Here is a 21,178-nt window from a genome sequence, read left to right on the forward strand (position 1 = left end):
GGAAATGTTCAATTCCGGCAATTTGTCGATTTGCCGAAAATTTTCAATTCCGGCAATTTACCGATTAGCCGGAAATTTTTAATTCCGACAATTTGCCGGTTTGCCGATTTGCCGGAAATTTTAATTTTCGGCAAACTGAATTTAATTTTGCCATTTGAAATTGAAATTCTGAAATTTCCAAGAAAATAAGTGCGAAACCACAATTTGCCGGAAATTTTCAATTCCGGCAATTTGCCGATTTGCCGGAAATTTTCAAATTTGACATATTGCCGATTTGCCGAAATTTTCAGCTTTGGCATATTGCCGATTTGCCGGAAATTTTCAATTCCGGCAATTTGCCGATTTGCCGGAAAAAAAGGTTGCCGCCCACCCCTGATCCGAGTGGCGTTTTTTCTTTGAATTTTGTCTCAAAAAGTCCATCATTAACACAATTTTAATTGTTTTAGAGAGGGAATGAGAAAACTTGAGGAGAGTGCAATTATCGAAGATTATGACTTTATTTGTGTCAATACACACACACACACATAAAGTTGGGAAAATAGGCTGAGATGATGATGATGATGATCGCACCTATTTATCCGCTCTCTCTCTCTCTCTCTCTCTCTCAATTCACCAAGTAGCACAAAAAGAGAGAGAGAATAATTCCACCAGACGGGTAGAGAGGGAGATAAAACGGAAGGAGACCGACCGGGTTTCCGCATAATCAATTGTGTTTGTTGTCATATCTTTTCTCTTTCTCCTCTCTCTCTCTCTTTTCTCAACTTTTCCTCCTCTATCTCTATCCATCTATCTATCCTCTGGCGGCGGGAAAAGAGAGAGAGAGAGAGAGAGAGGATTGCATTACGACGGAAAACTGACGAGAAGGGGGCCCAAGTGATTCGAACGGACGGCGGAAAATGATGACTGGGGTCACTTTGAATTATTTCTTCACTTTTCTCGAGAGAGAGAGAGAGAGAGAGAAAAAGAGAACAGATGTGCATGGGATTGGAGGATGGCTTTTAAAAATTAATCATCGTCAACAAGAGTGTCGGTTTTTCGATTTTTTGTTCAAAAAATTCGAACATTTTCGTTTTCCCAGTTTTTGAACATCGGAAAATCGAAAAAGACAATCTTGATCGTCAACATCATAAAGTTTCAGAGCTCAACTTCAGCAAGAAGCCGAACATTTTTCGATTTTTTTCAGCAAAACCGGAAAAATTCCTGAAAACTCTCCAAAAAATCGGTTTTTCTCCAAGAGAATTCAATTACGATTTGAAATTTCTGTATTTTTGAGCACCTCGATTTATTTTCGATTTCCTGGTTTTCGAGCCAAACCGAAAAAATTCGTTTATCGGTTCACAAAGTTCCAAAACTCAACTTCAGCAAGATATCGAAATTTTTTTTTTCGAATTTCCGGGTTTTTTTTCAGCAAAACCGCAAAAAATTGCCGTTCGGCAAATTGATGTGTCGACAAATTCGGCGAATTGTCGGTTTGCCGGAAATTTTAATTTTCGACAAACTGCCGATTTGCCGTTTGCCGGATATCAGATTTGCCGAAAATTATAATTTTCGGCAATTTGCAGGAATTTTTTGTCGGAAATTTTAATTCTCGACAAATTGCCGGTTTGCCGTTTGCCGGATATCAGATTTGCCGGAAATGTTTAGAGGGTTTTTTATAGGACGGAAAGACTTAAAACTGTGTCTTTTTGAATTTTTCCGTTTTTTATACACGTTTTCATAGAATGAAAATTTTCCAAAAAAAAAAGTGCGAACCCACAATTTGCCGGAAATTTTCGGAAAGTTGCCGGTCTGCCGATTTGCTGAAAATCTCAATTCTGGCATTTTGCCGATTTGCCGGAAATTTCCATTCCGACAATTTACCGATTTGCCAGAAAAAATCGTTTGCCGCCCACCCCTGTTTTGAGCAAAACCGTGAAAACTAGAAAATTTTCGTATGTCGGTTTTCCAAAAAAAGTCGAAAATCTAAAAATTTTCGCTTCTCGGTGATTTAAAACCGGTAGGTCTGATGCATATATTTATGCACCGACATTTCGAAAATTGGCTCAATTTCCTTGAGCATCTTCCGAGTTCAAAGCACAGATGCACTACAGCTTGTCAACGAACTGACTTGTGCTCTTGGCTTGTGCTCTTGGAACTTTTGTGCAAGATACACGCCGGAAAGGTCAACTTTTCGTAGAATCTCACTACTTTTTGTAGATTTTGAGGTTCAATGAGGATTGGAAAATTCGTTTTTGTAGAATTTTCCCGTAATTTGAAGCTATCCTCTAGCTGCAAACCTTGAAGTAAAACTAAAATTGATTCCCGATCTTCTGGGCATTTTCAGAGAAAACTCGCCGATTTGAGCTGCAGAATTCCAAATTTCGGCAAAAATCCCCAAGAATGCTCGAATAATTCTGCTCAAAAAGTACAACATGTCACTCCTCGCCGCCGCCGTTCTTCCATTTTTTTTTGTTGTAATTTCTTCGTCGTTTTTTTTAAAAGACGATGGGATGGAACCAGAAGAAACACATAAAACATACCAAAAAAAGATGCGGTTCTCAGATAACTCAACGAGAGAGAGAGAGAGGAATGGAGCAAAAAAAGTGAGCCAAAGAAGAAAATTCGCATTTTTTGTGTCACTTGGCGTGGAATCTTGATCTTGATTCAAATCAGGTCGCCGGCAATGATCTACTGCATATTCTCGTGTTCGTTCGTCATCGTTTAATATTTTGAAAGCATCCATGATCTACCATGTGAACACCAAGACACGTAACTCGAATGGAATTTCTGGTCGAAAAAAAAAACCATGGACATGTAGTTGGAAGCCGATGAATTTGGAGGAAAAATTGCGGAAAATTCGGTTTTTTTCCGACTGATGGTAGCAAAATTGATTGAATTTCCGTTGGAAACTGCACGAAAAGACGGAAATTCCAGCTCAAATTCATAGAAAACCTGGATTTTACTGTCAAAATTGACTTGTTTGAAGCATAAAAAACCAGGGAAATTGGATTATTACCTAAAATCTAGCCTTTAATTCACAATTTCCTTTGAAAATACGGAGAAAATGCAGAAATTCCATCAAGAACGAGTATTTCACTCAAATTTAAGCTATTTTTACACTAAAAACAGCCAAATTGGTTAAAAATTTCGCTTTTTCCGTATGGAAACTACATTAGATAGAAAAGTTGAAATTCCAGCATAAATTCGTAGAAAAACTGGGTTTTACTGTCAAAATTGACTTGTTTGAGGCGTAAAACACTAAGAAAATCGGATTATTAGCTAAAATCTAGCTTTTGTCCACAATTTTCTTTGAAAATACGGCACAAATGCAGAAATTCAGTCAAAAACAAGGTTTCCAAGTTAAATTAGAGCAATTTTCCATCGAAATTCAGCAAAATTGGTTGAAATTTCGCCTTTTGCACCCAAAAAGTGGAAATTCCAGCTTTTACTGTCAAAATTGACTTGTTTGAAGCATAAAATACCAGGGAAATTGGATTATTGGCTAAAATCTAGCTTTGCATCTCAATTTCTTCTTGAAATACGGCGAAAATGCAGGAATTCCATCAAAAACGAGAATTTCACTCAAATTTCGATGTTTTTTTGGTCGAATTGAAGCTATTTTCTCAAATTCAGCAAAATTGGTGGAAATTTCGCTGGAAACTACACTATGCACCGATAAAGTGGCAATTTCAGCTTCAACGTATGGAAAAACTGAATTTTACTGTCAAAATTGACCTGTTTGAGACGTAAAAACCAGGGAAATCGGATTATTAGCTTTAATTCACAATTTCCCCTGAAAATACGGCAAAAATGCAGAAATTCAGTCAAAAACAAGGTTTCCAAGTTAAATTAGAGCTATTTTTACACTAAAAACAGCTAAATTGGTCAAAAATTTCGCTTTTTCCTGGTGGAAACTGGACTATGCACCGGAATTATGAAATTTTAACATTAAAATGTGTAAAAAATATCTTCAAATCACAATTTCCTAAGAAAATACAGCAAGCCGGTGAATTTGGAGGGAAGAATGCAGAAATGCAGCCTTTTTTCCTACTAAAGATAGGAAAATTGGCTGAAATGCATTAAAAAAGTGGAAATTCCAGCCTTTACTGTCAAAATTGACTTTTTCAAGGCATAGAATACCAGGGAAATTGGATTATTAGCTTAAATCTAGCTTTAATTCACAGTTTCCTCTTGAAATACGGCGAAAATGCAGGAATTCCATCAAAAATGAAAATTTCACTCAAATTTCGATGTTTTTTTGGTCAAATTTGAGCAATTTCCCTGCGAAATGGAATGGAAAACGACCGGGATTGGACTATGCACCGGAATTATGAAAATTCAAAGTTAAAATGTGTGAAAATCACAATTTCCCCTGGAAATACGGCGAAAAATGGGAAAAAAAACGTTTCCCAGCACGAAAACGCACACAACTTGCAACCAAAAAAACGAAAAACTTCTCTCGAAAAGTGATAATTTAGAACTCTCCTGATAAGCGAATAACGGACGGAGCTGATAAGCAGAAAATGGAAATAATAGGAAAAAAACAGGCGACCGCGCCGCACGGAGACAGACGCGTTGCGGTCAAGCCGCGGCTCCCATCCATTTTGCCATTCCATTGCATGTCGACTGCCCATAAATTTGAGCGAACAGACAGAGAGAGAGAAATAGAGAAAGAAATCGAGAGGGCGCCCGTTTTCTCTGCGTCTCCACACGTTTTCCAGCTTAAAAATTGGTTTTTCTCGCTCGTAAATGCAGTGGAGAGAGCGAAATCCTTAATTTTCTCTTGTTTTCCGCTTAGTTTTATTGTTGAAATATTGTGGACGACGAGAAACACATTTTTCCATTTTTTTAAGGCTTTTTCGGCGGTTTTTACGAGAAAATCGGAGTCCGAAGCGAACGATTCTCACAAAAAGTGATCTGGAAACTAAAATTAACGGAAATCAATCAATTTTCTTCCTTTCCTGCTGAAAAATGCATTCTAAGCGCTGAAAAATCGGCGGAATTATGCAATTTTAGTGATTTTTAGATGTTTAGACCCGAAAAAATCATGAAAAAGCTATAGAAAAAATGAAAAAATGCAGAAAATCAGAGAAAACGAGCGAAAAATAATTTGAAAATGAGTTTTTCTGTGCAATTTGCCGTGACGGTGTTTGCACACGACGAAATCTACCGTACCCCCCGGGAAAATATTCAAAACTGGTTTTTCTTGGAATTTCGAGTTTTTTCGACTTTTTCCAGCATTTTGAACGAGTTTTTTGGGAAATTTAACGAGAAATTACTGAAAACGTTATATATTCCGTCGAAAAAGTAGTAAAAATCACTCAGGTGATGCTTTGCCGGGAAAATAATGGAAAAATCATTTTTCCGTCCAATTTTAGGGTACAATTAGCTGAAAAATTGAATTTCAGCATTAATTCTGGTCAAAAGCGGGAGGAAAATCCACGAATACCTCGGAAAATGAGCAAAATTCAGAAATTTCCGGGAAAAAGTCGAGTAAGCTGAAAAACTGTTTTATTATTAGAGAATTTGGATTTTAAAGTTGCTTTAGCTCGAAAATCAGCGAATTTAGCTTGAAAAACATGCCCAGAAAATGCCCAGAAAATCGGAGGAAAATGGGGAAAAATCTGAATACACCTATTTTCTGAGATTTTTCTCATTTTTTCGTGCGGAAAGTGTCAAATTACAGTCGGTACAGCTTCGAAGAGTGAAAAATCGACAAAATACAATCAAAAACTAACAAAAATTAAAGAAAAAACGCGAAAATTCGGAGAAATTAGCGAAAACTGAGCGAAAAATAATTTGAAAATGAGTTTTTCTGTGCATTCTGCCGTGACGGTGTTTGCAGACTCGGAATTGCTTACCGTAGTCGCTCATTTATTTTTTTTGAAAAAATGCATTTTTCTTCAAAAATAGCTATATTTTTACAGAAAATTACAAAAAAAAAGTGACGCAATGAGAGGGTGGTGTGTGGAAATTCGATACAGAAGCAAGGATTTGAATGTGTGTGCAAGAATGAGATGATTTTGTGTGGGAGGGGAGAAGCTTAATAACTCGGCATATTCGCCATGGCAATCGGGTCCATAGTGTCTATAGTGCCCGGATTTTGCAGGAGCAAATGTTGTCTCATCGATTCGTTTTGTAGTTGGAGCTGTTGGACGTAGACTCGCAAGCATTGATTTTCCTGGAGAAAAAATAATTATTAATTGATTGATAAAAATTTTATGCCGTCAGAACTAAGCCTTTTATCAGAGTTACTCTTTATTTTTAGTCCGAAAAAAAAGTAAAGTTAAACTTTAACGAAACAAAAAAGAAAAGCCACTCCCTGGAATTGATCCAACGAGTGCTCACACCGAACTGCGTCCACTACCTACTGCTCCAAACCAACAAATCTTTCCAACACCATTCTTGGTGAACATATCGAAAAGTGGAACACCATTAAGGGAACAAACGTTACTGTACGTGTGCACTAGAGCGCGTTTGCAAAACTATCAAAAAGTACTTTTAAAAGTGTCGGTTATCTACAAAAAGCCATCTGATATTCCCGAAATTTATTGAAAAATTGGGAAAAGTCGGCGTGGGCGCGTTCTCAAAGTTATTGCGTAGCCAGGCTGACACCTGTTGACTGATGACGTCATCAATTAAGCCCTTTTTTGGAAAAAAAAACCCGCCAAAAAAAATGATGCAAAGGATTATTATCTATGGGAAATTTTGAAAACGTACCCTCTCCAAATATGTTACACGAACACTATTGTCCTGATCGACTTTCTTGCGAGATTCTCTGGATTTACGGGCGGCTTCGTTGTTTCGGCGGCGCCGGTCGAGATAGGCCTGGAAAATTGGATTTATTCGAGAGGATTTTGGACTATTAGCTGTCGATTTACGGAGCTCGTGTACTCCTCGTGGAAGAGTTTACACTGGTTTTTTGAAGAAAAAAAAACGGCTGAAAAGCTTGATTTTGGCCAATTTTCACTGATTTTTGTTGGATTTTGATGGTAAATTGTCATTTTATGACATAATTTATAGTTTTTAACTCAAAAATTGCCGATTCAAACGTTAAATACAAGAAAAATCAGCAAAATTGGCATAAAAATACTTTTTTCAAACGAAAACCCAGAGAAATCAACTCCACGAGGAGTACACGGCCTCCGTAAATCGACACGTGGCTAGCTATTAATTCATACGACTTTTTAAATTCATACGACTTTTTAATTCATACGCCTTTTTAAGAAAAATACGGCTAAAAAACTTTATTTTGGATCTTTTTTGCTGATTTTTTTTGTATTTTACATTAAAATTGTCAACTTATCTCGATTTAAATGCAAAATACGAGAAAAATCAGCAAAATTGGTCCAAAATAACGTTTTTTCACTGAAAAATCAGAAAAAAACTCTATTTTCAGTTTAAAAAAATCAATTTTTCAACTTCGTGGCAGTGAAATTAGAGAAAAAACTCGGCCACCACTTTGAAAACCAGCGGAAATTAAAAAAAACAGTTCAATTTTCATAGCAGAACACGGTTTTCTGGCCTCATAAATTGAAATGGAAGAGTTTGCAGAACTAGGCCATTTTGGCTCGGCCATATCTGGGATAGATTTACGTCGCATTGCGTGTCGCGTCGCGGCTCGGATTTGTCCGTGTGGAGTACACGACACTCTCCCACTCGTTGTCCGGCGGGCGATTGTCAATGGAGCGCGAAACATTCAATGAGGAAAACCAGAACCCTGTGGCAGAAGGAATCCAGGAAACCTCGGCCGCCATTTTTTCTCGGCCACATCTAACACTAGCAGATCGGCCGTTTTTTTCTGGTGGCCGAGTTTTCTCATTTCTCGGCCATTTAATCTCTTACCTCATCCTTTTGATTTTCCGGCACCGGAACCGGTTTTTTCTTCTTACTCCCACTGCTGCCACTCTGCTGATTTTGAGACGACGTGGTGGATGACGTGGAAGACGATGACGGGGAAAAAGATGACGTGGCATGGGGATTCGCGTATGGCGCGAAATGTTGAGCAAAAAATGGGAGAGCAGTGGCTGCGGAGTAGTTCTAAGAAAAAAATTTAATTTTTTGTTAAAAAGCATTTTTGAAACAGTAAAAAAATTTTTTTACTTTTTCAAATTTCAGAAAAATTCCAAAAAAAATTACAAACCTTATCAAAAGCTCCTGCTCCATACGGATTCTGTGCGTACATCTGATTGAATGCCTTTATAGAATCCGAATCACACATTCTCGAGGCAGCCAGCTGCTGTTGAATGTCTGTCATCATCTGGAAATAATCTGGAAATTGGTGGAGAATTGGTGGAAAATGGCTAGAAATTTAGGAAAAAGCTTCCAAAGAACACAGTAATAAGTTGAAAAAAATTATAATAAAACAAATTTTTTTGAAACAGAATTTTTTTTAAATTTTCAAAACCAAAACCGTATTACTCAACAGTTACCAAACTATTACACCGGAACTTATGAGCTACCGCATGCTGAGAAAAAGTCTGCACGCAAACAGGACACCTCTACAGGCCCTACTAGACCCGCCTCCTCCCCCATTTGCCCACGGGGTCTCTAAAGACGGGCGGCTCTTTTTATGATGATTTGAACTGTAATGGCGCAATCGTTGCGTCGTTGTTCTCTAACTAACTAACTACCGTCTGCTGTTAGTTGAATAATGTACCGCAAAAGAGATTGGTGGTGGTCCTAAATGTATAACGAGGTGGCAATAGGTGGGCATGTCTTGGAGTTCCGTGGGGAAAACTGGGCATAACTTGAAAAGTGTAAGAGCTAATAAAAAGTTGTCAACCAACAAAATGTTTAAAATCAATTTTGCAATATTTTCATAGTTAAAATCTTTTTGATAACTTCAATAGCTAAGGAGATATAAGCCTTCAAACTTAAAAATCGGTAATTTTAGTTGGAGTTTTGCGCGAAAAACTACCATAACTGAAAAAGTATCGGAGCTAGTGAAAAGTTGCCAACTAAAAAAATGTTCAACATAAATTTATAAATATTTTCCCAGTTGACAACTTTTTGATAGCTACAATGGCTGAGGAGATACTACTTCTTCTGTAAAAAACGCTCGTACTTCAACTTGCTAACAATTTTCCCTTGTAAATTCCACTTGTTAAATGCTTCACATGAAACAGGCACCAATTCAAAAATTCAAAAATTAACACAAAAATCCCAATAAAACTGGTTTATTCAAGTGAAAAATGAGAATCCTGAAAATTATTGTGGCACGGCGAGCTCCTCGTAGTTGCCTTCCTGAAATCAGAATTGTTTCTTTAAAAGTAGGACCTTCCTCATTGCATTATTCGCGCTCTATTGACAATCGCCTGCCGGACAACGCGTGGGAAAGTGTCGTGTACTTCACACGGACAAATCCGAGCCGCGACGCGACACGCAACGCCCCGTAAATCTACTGAGCCAAAATGGCCTAGTTCGGCAAAACTCTTACATTTCAGAATAGGAGGGAAGGCAGAAACCTGTGGTACGTATCCCAAATCAGCAAAATTAATTAAACAATGCGTTGCGGTCGCGTTGCGGTCGCGTCGCGGTCACACAACTCACAGTTTCATCCTTCTTCTCCTTTGGAGCCCCTAACTTTGATTTATTTGTTCCTTCCGGAGAATTTGCTGACTTCTTCTTCTTTCCGCCACAATTCATCACCAGAGATCCGAAAATCACAAGAATTGGAAGCACGAGCTGTAAATTTCGGAGCATTTTTTGCAGGCAGGCAGGCAGGCAGGCTTAAACTGACTTGTGCAATCATTTGGCTTCTTCTTCGTTTCAGTGGAATGGAATTTTTAAACAAAATTCGAAACTGATTTTTTCGATTATTGATTTTTAGTTGGCGACTTTGAAAAAAAAACACGTTTTTTTTGAAAATTATTTCCCAGTTTCACGAAAAAATTAAAATTATTTTCAACATTTTTTTCCATTCAATACGTTTTCACGCGTTTCCCCCGATAATATTCAAATTTCCGTATGTCAGAATAGCGGTAAATTCAAAGAAATTACGCAAGTTTTTGGGGTATGTGTACTTGAACATACGCACACACAGATTATTGCGTTACCACATTAGGACCACGGGGGTATAATGAGTTGGGGGGTGTTGGCCTTGTGGCCGTGGAGGTGAAAAACCTCGGCCACTACCAACTTCTAATACGTCTATCTTGGTTCCGGATAAATTTGGAAAAAGTTGTCAACTGCGAATTTGTGGAAAATTTAATTTTCTATAATTTTGTGGTTAGCGATTTTTCAATAGCTTTTTTAGTTTTTAAGATATTTTTAAATTTTAAATTGACAATTAGAATAAGCTAAAAAACTATTTTTAGGAACCGGAATTTATTAAATATTTAAGAATTTTGAAAACTTGCATGCTTGCCAGAAAAACCGCGACGCGACCGCAACGCTTTGAAGCCCAATTTTGTTTTTCTATTGCACAGTAACTTTCCCGTCAATCCCGACTTTTACCCACTTCTGAAAAACCGCTACGCAACCGCAACGCACCTAAAGCTGACCACATTTTGGACTGAGAGAACGCAGAGAAGCTAGAGTACTCTCGTTTCTCTGCGCTCTCTATCTCTCTATATTTCTGCCACCCCCTGAAGTGTCATGCATTTTACAACTCAATTACCGATTTACAACTTCTCAGGTGCTTTGCGGTAATTCTTAAAGAATCTTATGGGATATGGAGAACAGTTGCCATGCCACTGATCGTTTTATTATCCGTCGGTACTTTTTTCCCAATTTTTACTGTTTCAGGTAGTTTCAAAATAATCGAATGGTATCTTTACATAATGTGTTGTGATTGAAATCTAAAAATCTTGTTAATCTCGTTATTATAAATTATTATTTTTCCCCAATTTTCCACTATTTCAGATAGTTTTTATACTTTTGAATGGAAAATCTTGTTATAATAGTGTTTTTTTTTTAATTCCAAAAACAATTTTCCGTTTCGAAGATGAAAATTTGGAGGCGAGAAACAATCAAATCAATCAAAATCAATAGAAATCAATAAGCTTTCGTTTTGCAATTTATAAAAACTTTTTTTATTTATTTCTACCAATTTTTACTAAATGTTTCAAGTAGCTGTGATATGTTAGAATGGAATTTGTGTGTATTCTTGATTCGTTAGTTTTTTTTTCAATCTGAAAATGTTGTGAACGAGTTTTAAAAATTAAAAATTACGAAAATTGGTATAAATTGCAAGAATGTATTTTTGAGGAATTATAGAATCATATCTAAAGTTTTCAAAAAGCATTCATGTAATTCTGAAACAGTAAGAAATTGTTTTACTTACATATGTTCCTATATGCAGGTTTTAGCTTGATTTTGTTATGGTAGTTCAGATTTCTACAGCAGTAAAAAATATTTTAAGACAAAAGGTTTTCTGGTTGCTTTTATTCAGGCAAAATCTCAAACATGCCACGTCATAAAGGAAAGTTGTATTTATGTAATGATAAGAATCTACTAGATATAACTGTCAATATTACTGTAATACCCAGCTGTTTCTGGGGAAAGGTCACATTTGCCAATGATCAGTGAATTTCGGTTTGGACTAAATTTATGGGAGATTATCTGTTGGAAGAAAGTTTGGTAATTTGACAAAAAGTAACTATTAGCTTTGGAAAAATTAATTTCTGTTTCAGAATCAAAAGATACAAAAACTAGACTGTTCTTATTAGTGCCCAGATCCATCAGAGTCCCAGAATAAGAAAACCGACGACACTATTTTGAATTGTTTCGATTTTTTTCAGTGACTAATGACATGATAATTTAAAATAAATCGTGTTGTATTAACAATGGAAACATAACTTCAAGATGCACTCGAATTATAGAATACTTGAAACAGGATTATTTTTGTGGAAAATATTCAATTCTGCAACTCCGTCAAATTTCTTACTGCCTTCGCATTCCTCTTTGCAGTTTCAGCTTCTCTTTTGGTTAGAAAATAAATGAAAAATGTTTAAAAAAACAGAGAATATTGACGGAGATCCTAAAAACATCAAAATTTCTTTTTGAAAAATTCAAATTCTTTCAATGGAGAACATTTTAAAAAGCAAGCGCGCTCCAATGAGAGATTACTGTAGAAGTTTCAATTGAAATCTGCGTCTAAGGCGCTGAGAATGGTCAGTTAGGGTAAATACGCCGCACTAATAGTGAATATACGACACATGTCATTACATTAAGATACATTACACCGTTACGATTAAACTGTTGGAATTGGAACAAAATATTAAAGTTCGCATATAATTTTGTAATGAAACAGTAAAAATTGTGTTCAAAAAATATAAAATATAAAATAATGACTTTTGTATTTCTCTAATTTCGGAAATCACATCAATGCTGGAAATGATGTGAAAATGTTAGTTAAAAATTAGAAATTAGATTTTTAAACAGAAAAACAGAAATACAATCTTCTTTTGAGATTTGTTCTGGAAAAAAAATAAAAGCTTGATGAAACAATTAATAAAAATTAATGCAAAGTCAGTAATGATATGCCATATTTGAAACAGTGTAAACATTAAATTGAATTTTTTTACAAGGTGGAGTATCTGAAAAGTGGTAATTACTTAGCTTTCACCCAATATAATTTAGAAATTCAAAGTTGCAGAAATGCTCATAATTACTTGAAAAAACACTTTTTTGTGATAACACTATAACGAAAATGCTGAATTAAAAAAATCCTACTTAACCTATAAATTTTCGATTTCCGATTTTAAGGGCCCTTGGCTCCAACTCCCCCATGTTTAGTTTTCTGAATGACAACAAATTTGCTTTAAATTTAAATCCCCTCTGAACCCCCCAAAAATTTAATCGGTCCAATAACACAAACACACTTATTTTATTTTGTTTTGAGTGGCTGGAATTCCGGAGAATATGAAAAATTGGAACTTTTTTGATGCAAATAATTTTTGAATTTTGTGTTGAAAAAAAGAAATTTGAATGTTCTTCTGAAGTTTCGGATTTTTTGAAAAAAAAGAATACAAAAAATAGAGGAGAAGAACATTTTGAAATAAAAAAATATACAAGAATTCGGAATTTTTTTACTGTTTCATTACAAAATTAGGTACTTGTGTATTATACCCCCGCCATTTTAAAAATTAATCAAATTTCCATTAATTTATTCGTTTAAGTTAAAAGTGATACCCATTTTCCTTGTTAGGCTTAGGAATGGTGTTTTCCTAAGCCTGAAATTCCACACGTTTTTATTTTATAAGGTAAAACATTAATGTTTAAAATGGCGGGGGTATAATACACAAGTATCCAAAATTATATGCGTGAATAGTCACAGCCTTTGATACGATCTGATTTGATTTTGATAATCTTTTTGATTATTCCAATGCCGTACTGGAGTTTAGATAGTTTTGTCTTACCAATCAACATATTGCTTGCTTTCAGGTCGCCATGATTAAATCGAAGCGTGCTCTTGACAGTGTGAGGTACGAAGTAGTGAGAAACTCGAAATGTCTTGACTATATAGGCAATCTGAAACAGAAACAATATTGAAAAAAATTATATTGTTCGAAATTAGTTAAATATATGGCAAAGGGAAAACATTTTACATTTTTTTAAAATTTTACTGTTTCAATGAAATATTTTTTTTTTTACAACTCTGCCTGCTTGAATTAAGTTTTATTTTAGAGTACTATCATGTAAATGTTAGTTTTACTTGGATTTCAAAAGGAAATTGGGAAAAAACGGTGCTAAAATTTAATTTTTTTTTCCTCTATATCAAGTGTGAAATTAACAATTTTATATAAAATTTGGCAATACTATTGAATTCGTACTCATTTTGCTTCAGGCTTCAGACTTCAGATTAAAAAAGAAATATTCACAAAAATTGCAATTAGAGCCTATATTCTTAACAGGTAAAAGTTTTTAAAAGTTTTAACAAAAATATAAAATGTTGAATCTTTTCAACAAAACTTTAGTTCACGAAAAATTGTTGTAGCACGGTATCGGCGGAATTTTATGAGAAAAACAAAAACAAAAACATTTGATTTTGCATATTGAAATTTTAATTATGAAATTTTAACAGTTTTTGACATAATTGGTGAGTTTTGTGGTTTTCCAAAAAATGGATTGCCGCTTCGTGGGAATAACCCGAAATTTTACATAAAAATCATTTCAATTACATTAATAAAATCCAATATCATCTATGGATATATAATATTTCATTGAAACAGTAAAATTTTAAAAAAATGTAAAATGTTTTCCCTTTGCCATATATTTAACTAATTTCGAACAATATAATTTTTTTCAATATTGTTTCTGTTTCAGATTGCCTATATAGTCAAGACATTTCGAGTTTCTCACTACTTCGTACCTCACACTGTCAAGAGCACGCTTCGATTTAATCATGGCGACCTGAAAGCAAGCAATATGTTGATTGGTAAGACATTTTTTCCTAAACTACAGTAATCCTACAGTACTCCTACAGTACCTCTACAGTACTACTACAGTACTCCGACCATATCCCACCACTAACCCCAAACCCATATCTCTCCAAAAGACAAAAACTCATTTTTTCCTAAACTACAGTAATCCTACAGTACTCCTACAGTACCTCTACAGTACTACTACAGTATCCCGACCATATCCCACCACTAACCCCAAACCTATATCTCTTCAAAAGACAAAAACTCATTTTTTCCTAAACTACAGTAATCCTACAGTACTCCTACAGTACCTCTACAGTACTACTACAGTACCCCGGCCATATTCCACTACTAACCCCAAACCTATATCTCTCCAAAAGACAAAAACTCATTTTTTCCTAAACTACAGTAATCCTACAGTACTCCTACAGTACCTCTACAGTACTACTACAGTACTCCGACCATATCCCACCACTAACCCCAAACCTATATCTCTCCAAAAGACAAAAACTCATTTTTTCCTAAACTACAGTAATCCTACAGTACTCCTACAGTACCTCTACAGTACTACTACAGTATCCCGACCATATCCCACCACTAACCCCAAACCTATATCTCTTCAAAAGACAAAAACTCATTTTTTCCTAAAATACAGTAATCCTACAGTACTCCTACAGTACCTCTACAGTACTACTACAGTACTCCGACCATATCCCACCACTAACCCCAAACCTATATCTCTCCAAAAGACAAAAACTCATTTTTTCCTAAACTACAGTAATCCTACAGTACTCCTACAGTACCTCTACAGTACTACTACAGTATCCCGACCATATCCCACCACTAACCCCAAACCTATATCTCTTCAAGAGACAAAAACTCATTTTTTCCTAAAATACAGTAATCCTACAGTACTCCTACAGTACCTCTACAGTACTACTACAGTACTCCGACCATATCCCACCACTAACCCCAAACCTATATCTCTTCAAAAGACAAAAACTCATTTTTTCCTAAACTACAGTAATCCTACAGTACTCCTACAGTACCTCTACAGTACTACTACAGTACCCCGACCATATCCCACTACTAACCCAAAACTAATATCCCTCCAACAGCCGAAAACGCCTTGCCTTTGTAAGCTATGACGTCACAGACTACAAACTACGGAACAAACGGAATTATTTTTTTATATTAATATATATAATTATTTTTTCAAACCAATTTTTACTGTTTCATTACAAAATTATATGCGTGTAAAAGTCACAACTGAACTTAATACCAGGAGGGAATCCATTTCAAGTTTATAAAACTCTATCCGAAGCTTTTGTTTTGTGTAAAATAAGATTTTCGGCAATCAAATTCCGTGTTCAATATCTGACGAGTTCTCTGTAAATATAAGTAGGTTGCATTTTGTATTGGTTTTCGGACAATGATTTCTATGAAAATTCCGTGGATTTGAGAATTTCAGGCTTTTAGGGTCTTGCCACGAAGCGCCAGTCCATTGTTTCCTGCAAATTTGGCAATTTCAAAGATGCCGTTTTAAGATTTTTGGTAAATTCGGCAAACTGAAAAGTTCGCCGAAAAGATGATGGAAAAAATTGATTTCACGTGCATTTTCAAGTTTATTGAAAATTTATCAAAATCAAAACATCCAGGAGAAGCATAGCTAGGTTTAACCCACCAAAAACCATTAGAAAGTGGCAAAAATGGCCAATTTCTGGCAAAAAATCACAGTTTTGAAACTTCTCTAAAATGGTTATTTTTAAAGTTAGAGGACTCAAAATTGGTCTCCAAACCCTAAAAAATTTCCCTTTTTCAATTTTCATTGGTTTTGTACGTTTTCAGAAAATTTTTTTTTGCTTATGGGAGTTTCAAAATTCAAAAGTCCATATATTGATGTTAGGTTGGTTTCAAATATATATTAACATTAAAAAAAATCATTTTTCTTTTTTCTTTTCCTTTTTTTTTTGGATGGAAAAAAATTTGGCCGTGGTGGAGAGTTGAACGCATGATGTTGCATGCCTAAAATTTTAATATATTTTAATACAATCTACAAATTTCACTGAAACAGTAATAAAAACTAAAAAAAACATACACGTCGGCGTCACAGACTACAAAGACTACATAGACTACAAACTATGGACACACAAAATAAGCGCTTTATTAATAGTAAATGATTATTTTATTTGCATTTTTCCTGATAGACGGTTAATAAAAATTCCTCCGCAAAGATACGCTTCGTGAAGTTCCAAAATGTGTCTAAATGTCTTCCGAAAATTAGTCTTGCACTCCCTATTAGTATTGCAAGCGGGAAGACCATCGAACAATAGTATTGCAGCCATATTGATAGAAGAAATACGGTATCTCCTTTTTATGCCAAAACCCTGATTATTGTGAATTTCCGGCTTTAATTTCCTTTTGCTTTTTATTTAAAAACAAAATTAATTTAACTTCTTATTAAAGAAACAAGTTACTGTTTCAAAAAAATAAACTAAACGGAAAAGATAACTTTTTGGGTTTCAATAGAATGTTTTTTGACTAATTCAAGAACTGTCTTAGTAAATTAGTAAAATGGATGATATTTGAAAAAAAAAACTAGTTTGTCTTTTTTATCATCTGAAAATTCGGCAGAAAATAACTATAAGAATATTTCAAAAGAAGCAATTTCAGAATCAAAGTTTACAAAAACTAGACTTTTCTTATTAGTCCCCCGCTGAGTCCCAGAATAAAAGAAACGACGACACTATTTTGAATTGTTTCGATTTTTTTTCGAATTCTCGGTTTGGTTATTGAAATCCACTGCTTATACTGTTTTATTCGTTCAATTTTAGTTAATTTTATATGATACAACGATCTCATTAATGGGAGATTTTTTAAATAGAAAGTTGAACTAAAATTACATGAGCCATTTGTAAAATAGTTGGAATTTTTAAGCACTTCATGTACAAGAAATACTAAAATTAACGACGATAATTTTTTTATGGAGATAATGAACATGTATAATTGTGTAGAAATTGAAAAAAAACAACTTTTCAAACTCTTAGAAACTGCTCGAGTTTTAACAAATATATTTTTTTACAACTCTGCCTGCTTGAATTAAGTTTTATTTTAGAGTACTATCATGTAAATGTTAGTTTTACTTGGATTTCAAAAGGAAATTGGGAAAAAACGGTGCTAAAATTTAATTTTTTTTTCCTCTATATCAAGTGTGAAATTAACAATTTTATATAAAATTTGGCAATACTATTGAATTCGTACTCATTTTGCTTCAGGCTTCAGACTTCAGATTAAAAAAGAAATATTCACAAAAATTGCAATTAGAGCCTATATTCTTAACAGGTAAAAGTTTTTAAAAGTTTTAACAAAAATATAAAATGTTGAATCTTTTCAACAAAACTTTAGTTCACGAAAAATTGTTGTAGCACGGTATCGGCGGAATTTTTTGAGAAAAACAAAAACAAAAACATTTGATTTTGCATATTGAAATTTTAATTATGAAATTTTAACAGTTTTTGACATAATTGGTGAGTTTTGTGGTTTTCCAAAAAATGGATTGCCGCTTCGTGGGAATAACCCGAAATTTTACATAAAAATCATTTCAATTACATTAATAAAATCCAATATCATCTATGGATATATAATATTTCATTGAAACAGTAAAATTTTAAAAAAATGTAAAATGTTTTCCCTTTGCCATATATTTAACTAATTTCGAACAATATAATTTTTTTCAATATTGTTTCTGTTTCAGATTGCCTATATAGTCAAGACATTTCGAGTTTCTCACTACTTCGTACCTCACACTGTCAAGAGCACGCTTCGATTTAATCATGGCGACCTGAAAGCAAGCAATATGTTGATTGGTAAGACATTTTTTCCTAAACTACAGTAATCCTACAGTACTCCTACAGTACCTCTACAGTACTACTACAGTACCCCGGCCATATCCCACTACTAACCCCAAACCTATATCTCTCCAAAAGACAAAAACTCATTTTTTCCTAAAATACAGTAATCCTACAGTACTCCTACAGTACCTCTACAGTACTACTACAGTACCCCGGCCATATCCCACTACTAACCCCAAACCTATATCTCTCCAAAAGACAAAAACTCATTTTTTCCTAAACTACAGTAATCCTACAGTACTCCTACAGTACCTCTACAGTACTACTACAGTATCCCGACCATATCCCACCACTAACCCCAAACCTATATCTCTTCAAAAGACAAAAACTCATTTTTTCCTAAACTACAGTAATCCTACAGTACTCCTACAGTACCTCTACAGTACTACTACAGTACCCCGACCATATCCCACTACTAACCCAAAACTAATATCCCTCCAACAGCCGAAAACGCCTTGCCTTTGTAAGCTATGACGTCACAGACTACAAACTACGGAACAAACGGAATTATTTTTTTATATTAATATATATAATTATTTTTTCAAACCAATTTTTACTGTTTCATTACAAAATTATATGCGTGTAAAAGTCACAACTGAACTTAATACCAGGAGGGAATCCATTTCAAGTTTATAAAACTCTATCCGAAGCTTTTGTTTTGTGTAAAATAAGATTTTCGGCAATCAAATTCCGTGTTCAATATCTGACGAGTTCTCTGTAAATATAAGTAGGTTGCATTTTGTATTGGTTTTCGGACAATGATTTCTATGAAAATTCCGTGGATTTGAGAATTTCAGGCTTTTAGGGTCTTGCCACGAAGCGCCAGTCCATTGTTTCCTGCAAATTTGGCAATTTCAAAGATGCCGTTTTAAGATTTTTGGTAAATTCGGCAAACTGAAAAGTTCGCCGAAAAGATGATGGAAAAAATTGATTTCACGTGCATTTTCAAGTTTATTGAAAATTTATCAAAATCAAAACATCCAGGAGAAGCATAGCTAGGTTTAACCCACCAAAAACCATTAGAAAGTGGCAAAAATGGCCAATTTCTGGCAAAAAATCACAGTTTTGAAACTTCTCTAAAATGGTTATTTTTAAAGTTAGAGGACTCAAAATTGGTCTCCAAACCCTAAAAAATTTCCCTTTTTCAATTTTCATTGGTTTTGTACGTTTTCAGAAAATTTTTTTTTGCTTATGGGAGTTTCAAAATTCAAAAGTCCATATATTGATGTTAGGTTGGTTTCAAATATATATTAACATTAAAAAAAATCATTTTTCTTTTTTCTTTTCCTTTTTTTTTTGGATGGAAAAAAATTTGGCCGTGGTGGAGAGTTGAACGCATGATGTTGCATGCCTAAAATTTTAATATATTTTAATACAATCTACAAATTTCACTGAAACAGTAATAAAAACTAAAAAAAACATACACGTCGGCGTCACAGACTACAAAGACTACATAGACTACAAACTATGGACACACAAAATAAGCGCTTTATTAATAGTAAATGATTATTTTATTTGCATTTTTCCTGATAGACGGTTAATAAAAATTCCTCCGCAAAGATACGCTTCGTGAAGTTCCAAAATGTGTCTAAATGTCTTCCGAAAATTAGTCTTGCACTCCCTATTAGTATTGCAAGCGGGAAGACCATCGAACAATAGTATTGCAGCCATATTGATAGAAGAAATACGGTATCTCCTTTTTATGCCAAAACCCTGATTATTGTGAATTTCCGGCTTTAATTTCCTTTTGCTTTTTATTTAAAAACAAAATTAATTTAACTTCTTATTAAAGAAACAAGTTACTGTTTCAAAAAAATAAACTAAACGGAAAAGATAACTTTTTGGGTTTCAATAGAATGTTTTTTGACTAATTCAAGAACTGTCTTAGTAAATTAGTAAAATGGATGATATTTGAAAAAAAAAACTAGTTTGTCTTTTTTATCATCTGAAAATTCGGCAGAAAATAACTATAAGAATATTTCAAAAGAAGCAATTTCAGAATCAAAGTTTACAAAAACTAGACTTTTCTTATTAGTCCCCCGCTGAGTCCCAGAATAAAAGAAACGACGACACTATTTTGAATTGTTTCGATTTTTTTTCGAATTCTCGGTTTGGTTATTGAAATCCACTGCTTATACTGTTTTATTCGTTCAATTTTAGTTAATTTTATATGATACAACGATCTCATTAATGGGAGATTTTTTAAATAGAAAGTTGAACTAAAATTACATGAGCCATTTGTAAAATAGTTGGAATTTTTAAGCACTTCATGTACAAGAAATACTAAAATTAACGACGATAATTTTTTTATGGAGATAATGAACATGTATAATTGTGTAGAAATTGAAAAAAAAACAACTTTTCAAACTCTTAGAAACTGCTCGAGTTTTAACAAATATATTTTTTTACAACTCTGCCTGCTTGAATTAAGTTTTATTTTAGAGTACTATCATGTAAATGTTAGTTTTACTTGGATTTCAAAAGGAAATTGGGAAAAAACGGTGCTAAAATTTAATTTTTTTTTCCTCTATATCAAGTGTGAAATTAACAATTTTATATAAAATTTGGCAATACTATTGAATTCGTACTCATTTTGCTTCAGGCTTCAGACTTCAGATTAAAAAAGAAATATTCACAAAAATTGCAATTAGAGCCTATATTCTTAACAGGTAAAAGTTTTTAAAAGTTTTAACAAAAATATAAAATGTTGAATCTTTTCAACAAAACTTTAGTTCACGAAAAATTGTTGTAGCACGGTATCGGCGGAATTTTATGAGAAAAACAAAAACAAAAACATTTGATTTTGCATATTGAAATTTTAATTATGAAATTTTAACAGTTTTTGACATAATTGGTGAGTTTTGTGGTTTTCCAAAAAATGGATTGCCGCTTCGTGGGAATAACCCGAAATTTTACATA

At 34.1% G+C, this 21,178-nt stretch overlaps 2 protein-coding genes and 8 non-coding genes across 11 annotated transcripts; 3 read left to right on the plus strand and 7 right to left on the minus strand.

The window, feature by feature from the left end:
* Positions 1-5,479: 5,479 nt before the first annotated feature.
* Positions 5,480-8,252, minus strand: zip-7 (BZIP domain-containing protein). 2 transcript variants are annotated; one of them, NM_070560.5, is made up of 4 exons: positions 8,123-8,252; positions 7,825-8,019; positions 6,700-6,807; positions 5,480-6,160 (listed from the first exon to the last, which is right to left on the minus strand). In NM_070560.5, exons 1-4 carry the CDS (start codon positions 8,237-8,239, stop codon positions 6,023-6,025), a joined length of 558 nt encoding a protein of 185 aa, NP_502961.1. In that variant the 5' UTR covers positions 8,240-8,252; the 3' UTR covers positions 5,480-6,022. The 2 variants fall into 2 exon arrangements, 1 of the variants encoding a protein (NP_502961.1); NR_131671.1 differs by lacking the exons at positions 7,825-8,019; positions 8,123-8,252 and having other exon boundaries at positions 6,023-6,160.
* A 43-nt stretch (positions 8,253-8,295) lies between these two features.
* Positions 8,296-8,316, minus strand: 21ur-12188. The gene has a single exon (NR_066614.1).
* Positions 8,317-9,141: 825 nt separating this feature from the next.
* Y51H4A.935 (uncharacterized protein) lies at positions 9,142-9,802 on the minus strand. The gene is made up of 3 exons (NM_001268967.3): positions 9,722-9,802; positions 9,532-9,666; positions 9,142-9,225 (listed from the first exon to the last, which is right to left on the minus strand). The coding sequence occupies exons 1-3, from the start codon at positions 9,731-9,733 to the stop codon at positions 9,190-9,192; spliced, it is 183 nt and encodes a 60-aa protein (NP_001255896.1). The 5' UTR covers positions 9,734-9,802; the 3' UTR covers positions 9,142-9,189.
* Positions 9,803-10,764: 962 nt separating this feature from the next.
* On the plus strand, positions 10,765-10,785 carry 21ur-7589. The gene has a single exon (NR_066615.1).
* A 302-nt stretch (positions 10,786-11,087) lies between these two features.
* Positions 11,088-11,108, plus strand: 21ur-8302. Its single transcript, NR_066616.1, has one exon.
* A 71-nt stretch (positions 11,109-11,179) lies between these two features.
* 21ur-14980 lies at positions 11,180-11,200 on the minus strand. The gene has a single exon (NR_066617.1).
* Positions 11,201-11,651: 451 nt separating this feature from the next.
* 21ur-5926 lies at positions 11,652-11,672 on the plus strand. Its single transcript, NR_066618.1, has one exon.
* An 81-nt stretch (positions 11,673-11,753) lies between these two features.
* Positions 11,754-11,774, minus strand: 21ur-12982. The gene has a single exon (NR_066619.1).
* Positions 11,775-12,168: 394 nt separating this feature from the next.
* On the minus strand, positions 12,169-12,189 carry 21ur-5792. The gene has a single exon (NR_066620.1).
* A 225-nt stretch (positions 12,190-12,414) lies between these two features.
* On the minus strand, positions 12,415-12,435 carry 21ur-8323. The gene has a single exon (NR_066621.1).
* Positions 12,436-21,178: the final 8,743 nt, after the last annotated feature.

This window comes from Caenorhabditis elegans, chromosome IV (assembly GCF_000002985.6).
Source record: "Caenorhabditis elegans chromosome IV".
In the NCBI taxonomy this organism is placed as follows: domain Eukaryota; kingdom Metazoa; phylum Nematoda; class Chromadorea; order Rhabditida; family Rhabditidae; genus Caenorhabditis; species Caenorhabditis elegans.

What these genes read in the sequence shown, in the direction of transcription:
- zip-7 (NM_070560.5), bottom strand. Translation starts at nt 8,239, where the DNA reads ATGATGACAGACATTCAACAGCAGCTGGCTGCCTCGAGAATGTGTGAT. An exon ending in GAGCAGGAGCTTTTGATAAG is followed by an intron (nt 8,020 to 8,122) that starts GTTTGTAATTTT and finishes TTTTTTTCTTAG; the next exon opens with AACTACTCCGCAGCCACTGC. An exon ending in CGGAAAATCAAAAGGATGAG is followed by an intron (nt 6,808 to 7,824) that starts GTAAGAGATTAA and finishes CCAATTTTCCAG; the next exon opens with GCCTATCTCGACCGGCGCCG.
- Y51H4A.935 (NM_001268967.3), bottom strand. An exon ending in AGGAGAAGAAGGATGAAACT is followed by an intron (nt 9,226 to 9,531) that starts GTGAGTTGTGTG and finishes TTCTGATTTCAG; the next exon opens with GAAGGCAACTACGAGGAGCT.